Raw genomic sequence first — 14,722 nt, 5'->3', positions numbered from 1 at the left:
GTAAAGATCTGATGCTTGTCGAGGTCAAAGAATTCTGTAACGATTGGAAGGTCTTATAGAGGTCGTTGCTCGGTCCTTCGCCTTCTTCCAACAGTATTCCTCGCGAAACGATCAAAGACAGGTCTTCTATAGTAAGTAGCGACTACAGAGTAGTTATATCCCGCTGGCCTGAGGTCAACCGCATAGCTCATTTCAGCACAAGTAAGGCGATCGTATCAGGGTCCCTGACAATGTTGTTTACATGCCAGGGACTCATGCCCCCCTTATTTGGGTCACTAAGGCTAAGCTCAGCCAAGACGGGACGATCCGATCTGCCATGAGGCACGATGGCATCAGAACAAACCGGGATGACTATGAGACGCATCAAACTCCTCAGGCTTTTGAGGACAATCTGATGAAACAGATGCAATGTACTGCTAGCATTTGCCACTCTTTTTCGAGGGTCGCAGGCAGCAGCGCGAGTCCCTCCCCCTGAAAATCCCTCATTATTTATCCCCCACTCGAAATCTGCCAGCCAGCAATTCTCGCACCATGTGGCCCACCACCGCCACTTAGCAGAAGCTTAGACTGAGCTATGCATAGCACAAACTAGCCTATGGAGTCTTGTTTGACTCAAGATTACCCCATTGCTATTTCCTGCTGGTGCCGAGGGGCCCCTTATCATCCTCGCCTCTCCTGAACTCACCTTGCCCACTCTTCAGATTCGATCACCACCATATTTACTTACCTCACCCATCCTCCCTCTATAATCTTCAACCGATCCCCGAAAACTACAGCAATGGGCTTCCTAACTGACCTGATCGAAGGCGCAATCGAGTCGAAACTCAACGGCAGCAGCTCGCAATCCCAGTCCCAGCCTGCCACCGAAAACAACTACTCCTCCTCTTCCTACGGGGGAGGATACCAGTCCGGCCCTCCGCAACCATCCCAAGTGCCCTACCCCTGGGTCGCCCGCTGGGATGACCGCGACCAGCGCTGGTTCTTCCTCAACGAACAAACAGGACAGACAAGCTTGGAGGTTCCGTCCTCAGGAGGTTATTCGGGAGGGTATTCTGGAGGATATAGTGGCGGAGCGCCGCAGCAAGGGTACTACGACGGCGGCCATGGTGGTGATTATTACCAGTCCTCGGGATACGGGAGTGGCGGTGTCCCTCAAGGAGGGTACTACGAGCAGCCGGTGCAGCAGGAGGGGAAAAAGGATCATACAATGCTGTACGCTGGTGCGGGTGTCGCGGCTGGGGTTGTCGGCGGGGCGTTGTTGATGCATGAGGGGGAGGAGATCCGTATGTTCCCTTTCTTTCTTCTTCTGTGGCCCATGAGTCTCGTGGGTTGTGCTCGTGACAGGAACTGATGAGTAAAGATGACGATTTCGAGGAGAAGAAGGAGGATTTCGAACAGGGCATTGAAGATTTCCCGGAGAATGCGGCCAGATGGACGGGCGAGGCGGTATGTATACTTACCTTGAGATTATTCATGCGCTTTCTTTCTCGGCGATTGCTTGGTTTGATATGTGATTGGGCGACACTAACGAGTATAGGTTGGCGAGGTCGAGCAAATTCCCGACAGGATTGAAGACGGGTTCGACGCTGTTGGCGGCGGTATTGAGGATGCGGTGGACGACGTGGAGGATTTCCCTGAAAATGCCGCTGGGTGGGTTGGGGAGAAAGTTGGCGAGGTTGAGCGATTCGGGGACAATATGGAGGATGTGTACGATGATGGTGTTGCCGAGGGAAGGGGGGATGATTGGTAAGATATGGTACGAGATTATATCACCCGTGCTAGTCCGTTTTGCGTAGAATAGATGCCAAATCGTGCCATAAAGTTGTAGAGTATCAATGAACATTCTGCGAGCCACACTTGAGGAAAAGTGACGCCGAGAGGAATGCAACGAAAAGACATTTCCGGATCGGAAGCGTCCCAGAGAACTCGGCAGAGTGATCCACGGTCCGAGTGAGACAATCCGAACAGAGCCCCCTGGTGAGCAGCCTGATGATGATCACTCCTGGACAAAAGTCGCGTATGATTCGTCCGGATGCGATAAAATGTTCAGATGAGCAAGGGCAGGGCTGAGCTGAGCGTGAGTGTCTCAGATCAAGGTTAGCCACACGATGAAAGTAACGGTTGGTGAAAGGTTGCAGGAGCGTTGGTTCAATGTAACTCAACACATGCTGGATGCTGGACTTGTGGGGAATGATTCGCTTTCTCCTGCGAACCACTCGCTTTCCAGCGCTAATTTTTGTTACTAGTGTTGAGCAGACCAGTGATGCTCACGTCATTCGGGTTCTCTGGTCCTGGCTGGCTGCGGAGGACGTGCCATAACGTGGACGAAGCTCGCAAATCTCCGGCTGAGTTTCGCGATACGAGGAGCACTGGCCCTCAGATTTCTTCCGCCCCTCTCGCTTCAAGTTCCCCTCATACGATCGAGGAATCAAGAGTACAATTTGTTCGTGCCACCGGGCTTTCCGGGCGCGACTGGTGGGGCCCGACGTCATGATGAAAGGCAAATGAAGGTGAATCCATCGCTCTGATTTGGGTCTGAGAAATGGAAATCAGGTACACAATCTCTGAGCGCCGTTCCTAGCGTCCGGTACTGGTAAGGTCAAGTCCGAACTGTATTGAATAGGTCACTGTTTGAAATAACCAAGGAAACATCTTGCACAGCCGCACCAGGTGATAAAACATAGACATCCTTTAGGAAAGTGTGGCTTGAGTGATGAATCATCGTTGAGGATCTTAGACCGTCGAGTCCACTATGCGATCATTTCTTCTCTCTGTTTCAAATTCTCGTCATCTTGCCCCGGAACCCGAGACATGGAGCCGGATGGAGCCAGATGGGGAAGGTGCTGCGCCATCGCTGTGGCTGCGCAGCAGGGTGGTTAATGGCTTGGAATCATATAGTAGCAGTCATGATATGTGGATCTTGAGTTGCATGGAAGACGATAGATGCTTGTAGCAGGCACTAAGATGATATTCATGACAGACAGTATGTCTCCAGCTCTTTCGTGGAAGGGGCGTACCCAGGTTCCTGCATAGGGGGATTGTATTCTGCTCAGGGAGCCTCAAACTATTGTTCATGAGCTTTCTGTAGCGACTATAACAGTGCTTAGAGTCTTACTATCAGAAGCTGCTAATCTAAATTCTATAGTAACTCATTCTCCTGTGCAAAGGATTTTCAGGCGGGGATCACGTGCCTCTCAGCCACATACGATGATACTGTATCATACAGCAGTCTGCGGTAATACCATGACGAGTACTAGTAGCCCACCACGGCAGGAACTCTTACCTAGTACTCCTTCTGTCTCCCAGAGTCCTTCATTATTATCTGCAGCTCAGTCCCCTTCCCCTCTTTCTCCCTCAGGTTCAGCTTTCCCAGCCCTATATAACATTACGAGTCCCTCCCGGCTACCCGGCTAATTGGGATTTCATTCTGCACTGTCTGCAATTGCCGACTCAGAAACCCCTTCTACCATTCCCCGCTGGCAAACGCTCTTTCAGCTGCAGGTGTTAGTAACCTTGGGTAGCCGCCGTTGCTGCCTCCCGCCATCCTCTCGAACACGACCCAGCCGCTTCTCGAGCGAATCGCTTCAATTTTCGCGCTGTTTGACAAGAGTCTCGTGTCTCGCCAGCCTCGTTCGTTGCAAGTCCTGCGAGGGGTTGCCCTGTCCCTCCTCACCTCGACCGTCAACGTTGCAGATTTGGTACTTGTGCGACTTCCGCAGTCACCGGCCTTGGAACCACTCACTCGTCATCCTCCTTTGCGCTGTGTCGCGAACCCTAAGTCTGGTCTGGGGTTTCCGTGACATTCTTCTTATTTTCGGATCCATCTCAACCGGGCGCTAAAAAGCAAATAACCCTTCCCTCCCAACTCGTGTCGATCGGCCTACATGGCCAGCGTACAACTACAATCGCCCAGCATGACAGACTATCGATTGCCAATGCATCAAGTTCCATCCCGGAAGCCGGTCTCTACAGCACCGCCGGGTCAACAGTTCCAGGCCTATCATAATGGTGGCTATCCGCAGCAGCAGCAGCAGTACCGGCCTCAACAGCAACCACCACAGCAACTCTCCCAGCATCCTTCGGTCGCCTCTCTCCAGCACAGTCGGCGTCGGACATCCTCCTCGAATGCCCTCCCCTACAATTCACACCAGCAGCAGCAACAGCAACAACAATACCAGCAACCGTACACTACCGGGCCTTCTCCGCAACACAGCATGACCGTTCCCCACAACCCTTTGGCGAGACGGCTGTCTAGTGCAACTACCTCGACCACCTCGACCGGAAACAACCCCACAAATCAGGACATCCGTCGCAGTTCATCGTCACGCTCAGGGAACTCTCAGATGAGCTACGTTGCCCTGCTAAGGCGGCAAAAGGCAACGGTTTGGTGTGACCGTGCACAGCCGGAGGATCCCCGGCTGCGGGCCCAGAAGCTGGTGGATAAGAAGCGGGCATATCTTGAAGTTCACGGTGCAGGCACTGGACGCGCAAGTACGCTCGGAAGCGGGAAGGGCAAGCATGGTATCAAGGTCACAGATCTCTCTCCGTCTGCGCTTGTCGGAGCGACCGTACCTGTTCGACTGAGCGCCAACGAGATTGGTGATGCGGACGATGACGCGAATAGCGAGAGGGGCTTCCCTTACCGCCGGACGGGGAGTGGGCGAAGTTCCATTGGCAGCGGTCACCGTTATCCTAGCGGGTACCAGCGGAATACGCAAGGCACAATGGGAAGTAACAGTCCTCCTCCTAATGAGAAGAATGATCTACCGGGCGTGTCTGAACATCCTTCTACGGATAAGCCGGAGGAGCAGAAGGACACTGGGTCTATGAAGGACAATGCCACCACCAACAGCAAGGACAGCGAGCAAGAGGATAGCTTTGGAACCGTTGGTGATTTGGGCGCGCCCAGTGCGGCCAATCTTGCCGCCGAAAAAGCCAAGAAAGCGGCCGACCTCCGGCGACGAGGCAGTGTGGACGAAAGAACAACCTCGATGACGAACGTACGACTGTTTGTCGCAAATCCGGATTTAAGCGATTAACAAAAGGGGCATATTTTATGCCCTTTCACTTGCGCGTCGAAAACTCAGTCGAAGCGTGAATAGTCCCAAGTTTTTCTCAGCATATTGATATCCTCAGTCGTCTTCTTTCTCGCCCTGCTTTGTTCCGCATTCATCCAGTCCCCTTCTTTTCAGCCATTTGTCTGGAGATTCTTCTTCACTTTGTGCGTGTCAGACGAAGGATGCACTGCATGTAGGACTTTGTCTTCTACGGTCAGCTGCTTCTTTACAGTGGCATCGATGTCTGAGCTAGTCCAGCGGCTTTGTTCCTCCCCGTGGTTTCCTCCGACCGGCATCAATCCCCCCGGTTGAGCGCTTTTGATCGAGTGTTGCTAGTAGTAATAATATATTGTACATACATACTCATACTAGTATATACCAGTTTTGAAACATGAAGTTATCTGCCATCTATGGTGCCGCTGTGCCTGGATGAGTATTGCCCATCTTTACCGCCTTATAAAATCTGTCACGTGCGGGTGTCTACGCGCGCAGGCGCGTAAGATTCGCAATTAACGCGTCCCTTCCACAAGGGATCGGCCCACACCGAGACTCTCGAATCGGGACACAATTCACACTCTCATTGTTGACCATAGTTAGGACGAAAGTCCACGGTACTATTCACCCTTTTCAGTTGTCTCATGATTTTTTTTGTTTTCCATGTCCATTCACTGTCTGTCAAATTCTACTATAAGCTGCGAGTAAGGCACATTGCCCTGGCCGCTTCCCTGTATATCCTTCTCGCACCAATTTGCCCGTTTCCTTCGTCGTCAACATCATCGGACTCGATCTTCCTGGGTATAGAGAAGTATACCATGCAAGCAACAATGGCAGTGGATGCCAATTCTGGGTCCCAGCTACCCGCATCAACCTCCGCATCGAGCTTATCACCGCCGCATCCCCCCCAACCGCAATTATCCACGCAGACACAGATCCAGTTCTCTCCCGGGCAGAAACGCTCTGCTCCCGCGTACGAAGCCGACGTGCAAACAACTTACATCCGTTCCACCTCGAGTGACTCGAATCCACACCCAACATTGACGAATGGCGAAGATAAAGAGAACCGAGACGACTCGTCGGAGACGAAGAGCGTCGGGTATACCGCAACTCCGGCTCTGACACCAGCTTCTCTAGCTACTATCCCTATGCATACCGGTCCGGACGGTCATGGTACACCTACGCCCACCGGTCAACCGCACACCCAGGCTGGATTCAATACACCCCCGGTTTCGAAGAAGAGAAAACTATCGCCTGCGGAACGCGAGGCAAAGCAACAAGAGAAAGAGGTGAAACAACAGGAGAAAGAGGCGAAGGAGAAACAAAGACTAGAGGAGAAAGCGAAGAAGGAGGAAGAAAAGGCCAAGAAGGAGGAGGAAAAGAAGAAACGAGACGCGGAAAAGGAAGAGGAGCGGAAGAAGCGGGAGGAGAAGAAGAAGGCTAAGGATGAAGAGAAAGCTGCCAAGGACGAGGAAAAGCGCAAGAAGGAGGAGGAGAAGCTGAAGAAAGAAAGAGTGCGTTGTTTCTATTTCGAATTCTATAAGCTATTGCTAACATTGAGCCAGGCCCAAACCAAGTTGAACTCCTTCTTCGCCAAGCCCAAGTCTACAGTCGCTCAATCCCAACCTCCCTCGAAACCTATTAGTATTTCACCAAAGAAGCCCTCCGAGGATAGAATGATTGTGGACACCCCCACAGAGGCCAGTGGTGTATCTGACTACAAGCGAGCATTTCCAGACTTCTTTTTACAGCGACATACCTATCTTGCTCCCCCACATCGATTTGAGCGAGACGCACAAGCCGTTAGCCATCTTCAGGACAAAGTCGATTCATATCTCAAGTCTGCTGGATCTGCCGAACCGCTGGTTTTCCGACCATCTGAACTTTTCAAGTTGATCCCATACAAAAGGAGACGGGGAGCTTTGAAAATGTCGGTCAGGGACATTCTGCTGCAGATGCAGAGCTTACACGACGCGCCTGAGACTTCTGAGGCCACTAACAAGCTTCAAAACTCGTTGAGGCAAGTTCGGATGAAATCTCTCAAGTTCGGTGAAGATGTTCGGCCCCCGTATATGGGTACATACACGAAGCAATTGCCCCAGTCAGCAGCAGCTCGGCTCATGCGCAACCCATTCCGCCGTGAGCTTCCTGAAGTGAACTACGACTATGACTCGGAGGCAGAATGGGAGGATGCCGAAGAAGGAGAGGAATTAGACTCTGAAGAGGAAGAAGAGGGCAGCGAAGAAGGCGACGACGACATGGATGGGTTCCTTGATGATGAAGACGATCAGCTACTGAACGGCAAGCGACGCATGCTGGTAGGAGATCTTGAACCGGTCTCCACTGGGCTGAAATGGCAGGAACAGGAACCGGATCCAGAGCTGCAGGCCTACAAGATCGAAACTATCCTGCCCTCTGTCGGGTTTCCCATTGACCCGTTTTCATCTGCATATTGGCAGAAGGCGGAACCGGCACAGCCCAATCGCTCAACCCTTCGTTTTATCATGGGCCATCCAGGATCGCATACTTTGGGACCCCAGGAGAACCCGTCCGGTAAGACCAGGCGGGCGTTGCCGGTGGAACTACTCGCCGAGTTCAAATCCGTGGTTGAAGGGAGCAATCTAACCAAGACCGGCTTGGTCGAAGTCTTAAAGAAACGGTAAGTGATCTCACATCGAATCAGCGCAGATCAAGGCTAAAATGATTGGCGACCAGGTTCCCGAAAATCTCCAAGGACACGCTGAAGGGCACACTCGATAGTGTGGCTACGCGCGTTGGACAAAAGGAAGTCGACAAGAAATGGGTCTGCAAGTAGGATCTGCATTTGAGTTTGGATGACAGTCAACATCAGAAACGGCTCAGGTGCGCCCTGAGGAGACTTTGAGGCCACCAAGATCATCATTTTCTTATCCGGTATTACTACGAGACAGCAACCACGGTTAGATGTTGTGAAAGACGGCGCAGTTGTATAGCGTCGCGACCCTTGTCCTTCGGTTACAAAACTTCAGTGACTGATTCTACCGAGCGAGATGTAGTCCGACTTGTTGAGAAGGAGGGGCACACAGCGCAGGACGTCAAGTGTACCCCACCTGGTTGAAGCGATGGAGAGGAGGGGCAAAGCAAACCCTAGGGCCATTTACCCTGACTACATGAGATGATGGATCTATTTTTTCGGCCAGCACGGAGTATGGGAGACAAAGGCCATCCATATGTCATCGAGAACGTGACTTGACGATATCAGGGTTAGTGCGCGCATGTGGACACGTGCAGGCAGAGCAGAATTAATAACATTTATCTCATCCAGCATGGCGCTTCTTTGTGTGTTGTATCCAGTAGCAGAACATCCTATCATGGATGGAGATCTCAGATGAATCGTAGCAAGAGCCAAAATCGAACGCGAAAAGAAGACGGAGAAAAGCGACTATGTTTCGTCGCAGGCGATCATGTTTCAGCATCGGAAGGAAGAAAAGAGGAAAGCCAGCCAGGCGAACTCCACCAAGGCAGTTGTTGAAGTCGAGAGCAGGACTGTATTCTGGATGGCTGCCGTTCTGGTGGAGGAGGCGAGGCAAGGAGGGCGGGCGACAAATCAGAAGCCACAAGCGCAGGGAGGAGTCTTCATGCATGCAGTGCCAACGCATCATTTTGCAACTGGGAGTCATCCATTTATTATTGTCCCACGGCGCCTGTGGAGGGTCGGTTCAGCTGGCACGAGAAAGAATAAGCCCGGATTGAGGGCGATTCACAGGTCAGGTCGGTTCTTCAGAGCGATCGACTGGGAATTATCGTCCAATATCCGTTGTCCAATATTCACACTTTGTAGACAGTCAAAATGATCAATGCTCAGCAACAGCACCAGGTACAGTATAGCACAGCATGTTAAGCTGCAGGCGGCCGCTTCGAGTCACCGCCTGCCAGCTCACGCCCTCCTCGCCCCTCGATTTGTTGGCATCGCATTCTCCATCGTTCAACACTTTTGCTGCTCTCTTCAAGTCCTCGTCTTTTAGTCTGCATGTCATCCGCTCAGCTCCCCGCTCTGTAGTGTATCATCGTCTCCTCCGCCACTCACTAACTTGTCCTCGTTTCCTAAACTCGGAGTTTACCCCGTCGACTCGCTCTTATAGTACTGCAGCTGCTCTATACCAGTGCCAATAGGAAGCCCGCTCTGCTTTAGCCTCCTTGCCCTCGCATTTATTACTTATTCACCTGCCAGGTGGTTTCATCTGCTCTTCAAATCCCTCTCTGTCTCTTTCTCCTTGCTCTTCCCTTCCCGCTCTTATTCTGCGACTCTATCTTCATCCACTTTCCCCTCCTTAACCGCGTCAACACACTGGAGACTTTCATCGGTTCGACTTTGCCCTTACGGCTGCCTTTCACATCGGACCCTCCGCCTGATGAAATCCGTCCGTCGCCGTCTTCGCCCTCAGTAGAGGAGCCATGCGATAATCGAGAAGTGGTCTCTGCCGCCGCGGCCGCCGTGCAACCTCCACCATCTCCCTCCTATTATTGCCAGCCCTCCAAGCCAAGCGTTCCACGGACTCCTGCCCATGGCAACAACATCATGTTCGATGCCCAACCTGATGGTCTCTCGTCCCCCCTGGCGTTTGTGAGCAGTACGTTCGCTCTCTTCTTATCTTTTTTTCTTTACTTTTTTCCCTTTGCGCCTTGAAGAACTATTCAAATTTCTCCCCCCTTTATCGCGACGAGATCGTCGCCTCTTAGACATGAACGTCCGCGCTTGCGATTGATTATCCAAAGCTTTTTTCTGCGACATTTGATTGCGCACTTTCATTCCTAACGTTGGCTCGCTCTTTCGATTATTTAGACCTCTTTCCCGCTGCTCTCAAGACAACCCGACCATGTGAACCTGCGGCTCCTTTCAGTGCTGACGCGACTGCCGGCATGTCTCTCTCCCCTGACTCGACTTCGAGTCGCACCACAGGTGAGTCTGGAGACTCGGACCGTTTGAGCTGGCGATTCGTTCCAACCCCCGTTTATTCCGAGGATGGACATTCCACTGTTGAGGAGCCCGTCCCCGTCCCAGTGGAAGAGCGCCCCAAGGTTTCTTTCGAGGAGTTAGCCAGCCGATACCGTCAGAACCAACACAAGCAGGCGCGCAGGAAGAAATTGGAACAACGCCTCCATGCGACCAAGGTTTCTATGGGAGTTTCGGCGCGTCTGGTCCGTATCGGTGCTGCTGTCCAGCGAGGTCTGGTCGACAGGCTCAAGCATGACGACAAGGCCAATTTCATCGCTCTCCACCATACCATGATTGATCTTCAGGAACCATGTACTTTAGTTGCCCGGCGCCATACACACCAATCTGATTCTTGGGAAGAATGGCCCAGCACCCGCGGTTCTGCCCTAGATCACTCTCCGGACTTCTTCCTCCAGCTTAGCCCACAGTCCAGGGCCGATCTTCTTGAGATTTTGCAATCCGTTCGGACTGATTCCCAGTTCGTTTTTGAACGTCTATGCAGCTTGACTCCAGCTCAGCTGTCAGATTTGTTATCCTCATCTGTCTCCTCCTGGGAGACCGGTGGTGATTCCGCGTTCCCTTCCACGTCCCGTTCCAGGATCTCTTCTTTAAATTCGAAAGCAGGCGTTGCATCTACCATTCCTTTCAAGGACCGCGTTTTGGCTTTCGAAAGGACCGACCCCCTGTCTACTTTGCTGTTTAATGTTTATGCAGCTCCTCTGGATTCCGATGCCCCGGAGGCTCAGCTGCGCTTGGATATGTGGTCTTCTGTCTGCGCGAAACTCATTGCAGACGGCGCCAGTAGGTCATATGCTCTTGTCGACCATATCTTGACTCTGTGGGCTACAGGCAGTGGATGGACGGCCAAACCCAAGTTTGAGCTCTACCTAATGGACATCCTCCAGACCGGTGCGTTCCTCCTGGAGCATACAGAGGCCCCTCCCGGCTATGATCTGGAATCTATGGATCCGTTAAGGACGGATGTTGCCGAGGAATTCTTTGCGTCCACGGTGGATTCGTTGCTTGAGCTTTTGGATGATCCAGATGCAGGATTACCCCAGACAGTTTTACAACTGAGCAAGGCCGTTCTGCAGAAACTTGACCGCCAGGATTGCCGCGATCGCTTTTTGGATTTCTTATTTGTGCAGTGGTTCTTCTCCAAGTTTCTCTATCGAGCTTTGACATATCCAGAGGTGAGTTCCGCGTCTTTCACCTGATTACCGACAACTACTGATTAGAGTTACAGGGCCACGGTCTCTTGCTCGACTTCCATATTAGGAAAGAAGCGCGAGACAAATTGCTCGGCCAGGTTGGATATCAAGCTTATTCGCAAGCCCTCGCTGTTCTCCGTTCAATGTGCGTCTTTTTACTTCTAGCCCGTTTCCTCGAAATTGTTATCTTGTTGCTGATATATGAGATGTCAGGCACCATTATTCCATGGCTCGCCCTAAGGTTCGCCAACATGTTGAGAACATGCTTGACCGATTTACCTGCGCGTCCGTTAAAATGGAGACCCCCAAACAATTGTCGCCCACAGGCCCTTCTTACGGACTGGACTCTCCTTCGATTTTTTTGATGCTTTCTGCTGCTGATGTTCTCACTGTGTTGAATGCCCTTTTCCCCAGCGCTCCTTCCCCTGTGTACAGCTCCCAGTCGCCCGCCTCAGGCATTTCCCTCTCACCACTTGGGTCGCATCCAGATAAGACCGTGACTTCCACCTTCGAACCAGGGTTCTATCGACCGTCTGTGCCCTTTTCCTCCAGGCTGGCCTCACACGCCAAAAGTATATTCCCTACAGATGTTCATTTCTTCTCGCAGCCGGAAAACACACCGAGCTCCAAAGCTGACAGGATTCGCTTTGAGTTGTCGGATTTGGGAGAGCATGATCTTCACACGCATCTCGAGCCGCCTTCAGCCGAGGACTGGACTATATTTACTCTCTCGCAGGATGGCATGCGACTCGTCTGGGGGTTATTCCCGGATAGTCAAGCACACTCTCCGGAGAGTCTACCCTCTGACGAGGTCAGCTTCTCCACACTGGGGATGGAGGATAATTTTGAAGCTCTGCAGACGGCGATAGTGAAGCTAATCCACGAGAATCCCGCGGGTGAACGTGTGGAGCACGGGTTACCCTTGTCCCATGGCCTTCCCCACAGAGCTAGCCAGTCACTCAAGGAACGTTTCAATCGCGCAATGGCACACTGCCATCAAACTTCCGACTTCATTGGCGCGCACTACTGGTGGAATGCTGCTCGACTGCTCCGCCGCACTGTCGCTAACTCTTCGACGCAACCCGTTGATGACTCTTGGATCCTGGAACCTATGTACTCGACTTGTGTCCGCTCACTCCAAACTTCTAGTTCCGTCATCGAGCGCTGTGATGCTGATTTTGTCGCGCTGGACCGTCATGTGCAAAAGCTCGAGAGAACAGTGAAAGAAATGATGAAGACCATGGGCCGCCTTCGAAACAAGATGTGGTATATGACCGATGTGAGGAACTCCAGACGTTATGAGGAGGCGAAGAATGTCGCGCTCGCACTCAAGACAATGCCCTATGCGCACCTTCTGGCCCACAGTGAGCCTCGGTCTCGTGGTGGCCCTCGTGCTTTCGGCGGTGCTCTGCTCCAAAAACCCGAGCTCCAAGTCATGAATGTGATGAAGGCTCCGAGCAACCAAGCGGGCCCAACTAAGCTCGCTGACGACCAGGTTGACCTGATCCGCAAATGGCTGACTCACAACAATATTGACAACTTCTGCAAAGGTGAAGAGCGTATTCACCGGTTTTGCTATGAAGTCGGCACAAGTATCAACAGGTTGGTTGGTGAAACAATGGCGGAGACGCCAGTCCTTTGGGCGAGTGAGCTGTTCCACAAAGAGCGGGCCAAGTACGAAGGTTCCAGCAACCGAAGCTTCCTCAGTCTCACTTCCAGCTTGCGGTCGTTTGGAATGGCCGGTGATGATTCTCCTCATTCTACGCCTTCTCTGGCTAGCTCTGGTCTTCGCCCGCAAGAACCGTCCAGGGTTCCGCAGGAGCCTCCCCGCTTGAACCTTAAGCCTTCGTTGGAATCCGACCGATGGAGATCTCCGGCTGCCAATACAGAGGTGTCTTCTGTCCTTGGCGACAGGCCACCGTCAACTACTACAGGAGACTCATGCAGTACCTTCTGGTCGACACCACCGCCCCATACTCATTATGCACCAAGCGCGTCCAGCCTCTACTCCCGGCCGCCGTCCATGCTCAGTGATACTGCTATCCAGCAGCCGCGACGTGAGCGCAAACCACATGGCAAAACAGCATTTTTGGACGATCTAAGACGGACACTAACCAGCCTAATGCTGAGTGATCTTGGCTCACCGGTCTGGAGCTGTGGCACCGAAACAGATGCTTGGTTCGGCAACGTACTTGAACAGAAAAGGATTCAGGCGCAAATGAGGAAGCGATCTCGTATTCAGAAGTTCTTTGCCGAATGCGATGAGCGAGCAGTCCGCCAATCTATTCATCGGGTTCCGTCTCATCGAAGGAGCAAATCCGTTGACCCACCCAACCGGGGTGAGTCTACTAATGCTCCCTCTACAGAATCTGCCGAGGACGTTACTGCTAGATTGGATGACCCAGGTCCATTCGGGTATGGTACTGTTTTCCGTCGCCTTCTGGACGTGTTTTCCCGCCACGGGAATCCGTTCGTCAAGCTAGACGCGCTTCGGGATCTTCGCAACCTCGTCGTTGCATCGTTGAGTACGGCCAATGATGATGAAGGTCTATCTCCTTCTATCCTAGCTCCCACCTCACGCCAAAGACGTGCCTCTGTTGTCCGCAGAAATCGAGATGCAAGGAGTAGCTTCTCAGAGCTGAATACTCGCCGTCGATCAGAGAGAGATCCTTTGCATACCCCAACCTCCCCTCCGGCTGAGTCTATAATCTTCGGATCGCGGCCATCTGACTACGCCGCGCCCACCGAGAAACAGATTGTCGAAGCGCTGCGAGAAATAATCCTCGACATGAAGCCAAAGACCTTATTCCGCGATCTGCAGTTTATCTCGGCTTTTGTTCCTAGTGACACTCTCAACAAAACGGATAGCGGAACGGCATTCCTGCAATTTGGACTGGCTGCACTGAGCCTGAAGGATGAGGTATGTAACAGTATGGTGGAGATTGCGGACGATATCGTTTCTCAAGAACTCACCCGTCGACATCCCCCAAACATGTACGATATGTATCCTCGAGCAGGTGATCGCATGAAGGACGCTGCCAACATGTGGATACCCACAGCGAAGGAAGGTCATCCCGTTGCACAGCGGGAACTTGCCATTCTTTACCTCACGCACCCGGAACTTGTTCCGCGCGTCACTTTTCCTCTTACTTTGCTGAGAGATACTTTCAAGGCGGAGATGATGTACCGCCGAGACAAGGACTCCAAATCGGATCCCCATACAATGTGCCTAGCCCTGCACTGGATGCAGTTGTCGGCTAATGGGGGAGACGAGCTCGCGCGGAACCGGCTTCGAGAGCGAGAGGAGTTTGAGTCTATTGCTTAACCATTTTTTTTAACTTGCCGTTGCCCTTTTGGCTCATCTTCGTTCGATCTTTTACTTACCTTTACTTTGTTTCTACTTACTTTCTCGATGATACCATCTCGGAGCAGTTGGGCTACTGAATACCTTACTCTTTCGATGCCGTTAATTTCGGAGCAGTGGT

General features: G+C 52.2%; 4 protein-coding genes across 4 annotated transcripts; all 4 read left to right on the top strand.

Moving 5' to 3' along the window:
- Positions 1 to 627: 627 nt before the first annotated feature.
- BJX68DRAFT_218623 (WW domain-containing protein) lies at positions 628 to 1,791 on the top strand. The gene is made up of 3 exons (XM_071037862.1): positions 628 to 1,283; positions 1,361 to 1,446; positions 1,538 to 1,791. Exons 1-3 carry the CDS (start codon positions 779 to 781, stop codon positions 1,748 to 1,750), a joined length of 804 nt encoding a protein of 267 aa, XP_070892797.1. The 5' UTR covers positions 628 to 778; the 3' UTR covers positions 1,751 to 1,791.
- Positions 1,792 to 3,301: 1,510 nt separating this feature from the next.
- BJX68DRAFT_249384 (uncharacterized protein) lies at positions 3,302 to 5,436 on the top strand. The gene has a single exon (XM_071042098.1). It carries the CDS (start codon positions 3,885 to 3,887, stop codon positions 5,037 to 5,039), a length of 1,155 nt encoding a protein of 384 aa, XP_070892796.1. The 5' UTR covers positions 3,302 to 3,884; the 3' UTR covers positions 5,040 to 5,436.
- A 445-nt stretch (positions 5,437 to 5,881) lies between these two features.
- Positions 5,882 to 7,866, top strand: BJX68DRAFT_272839 (putative chromatin assembly factor 1 subunit A; the record flags this gene model as incomplete). The annotated part of the gene is made up of 3 exons (XM_071047293.1): positions 5,882 to 6,565; positions 6,617 to 7,710; positions 7,767 to 7,866. The coding sequence occupies 3 exons, from the start codon at positions 5,882 to 5,884 to the stop codon at positions 7,864 to 7,866; spliced, it is 1,878 nt and encodes a 625-aa protein (XP_070892795.1).
- A 2,084-nt stretch (positions 7,867 to 9,950) lies between these two features.
- BJX68DRAFT_272838 (uncharacterized protein) lies at positions 9,951 to 14,562 on the top strand (the record flags this gene model as incomplete). Its single annotated transcript, XM_071047292.1, has 3 exons — positions 9,951 to 11,219; positions 11,273 to 11,382; positions 11,451 to 14,562. The coding sequence occupies 3 exons, from the start codon at positions 9,951 to 9,953 to the stop codon at positions 14,560 to 14,562; spliced, it is 4,491 nt and encodes a 1,496-aa protein (XP_070892794.1).
- Between the last annotated feature and the right edge of the window lie 160 nt (positions 14,563 to 14,722).

The sequence above is a fragment of the Aspergillus pseudodeflectus genome (assembly GCF_044049435.1).
Source record: "Aspergillus pseudodeflectus strain CBS 756.74 chromosome Unknown BJX68scaffold_90, whole genome shotgun sequence".
Taxonomy (NCBI): Eukaryota; Fungi; Ascomycota; class Eurotiomycetes; order Eurotiales; family Aspergillaceae; genus Aspergillus; species Aspergillus pseudodeflectus.
This window is presented reverse-complemented; position numbering and strand designations above follow the sequence as displayed.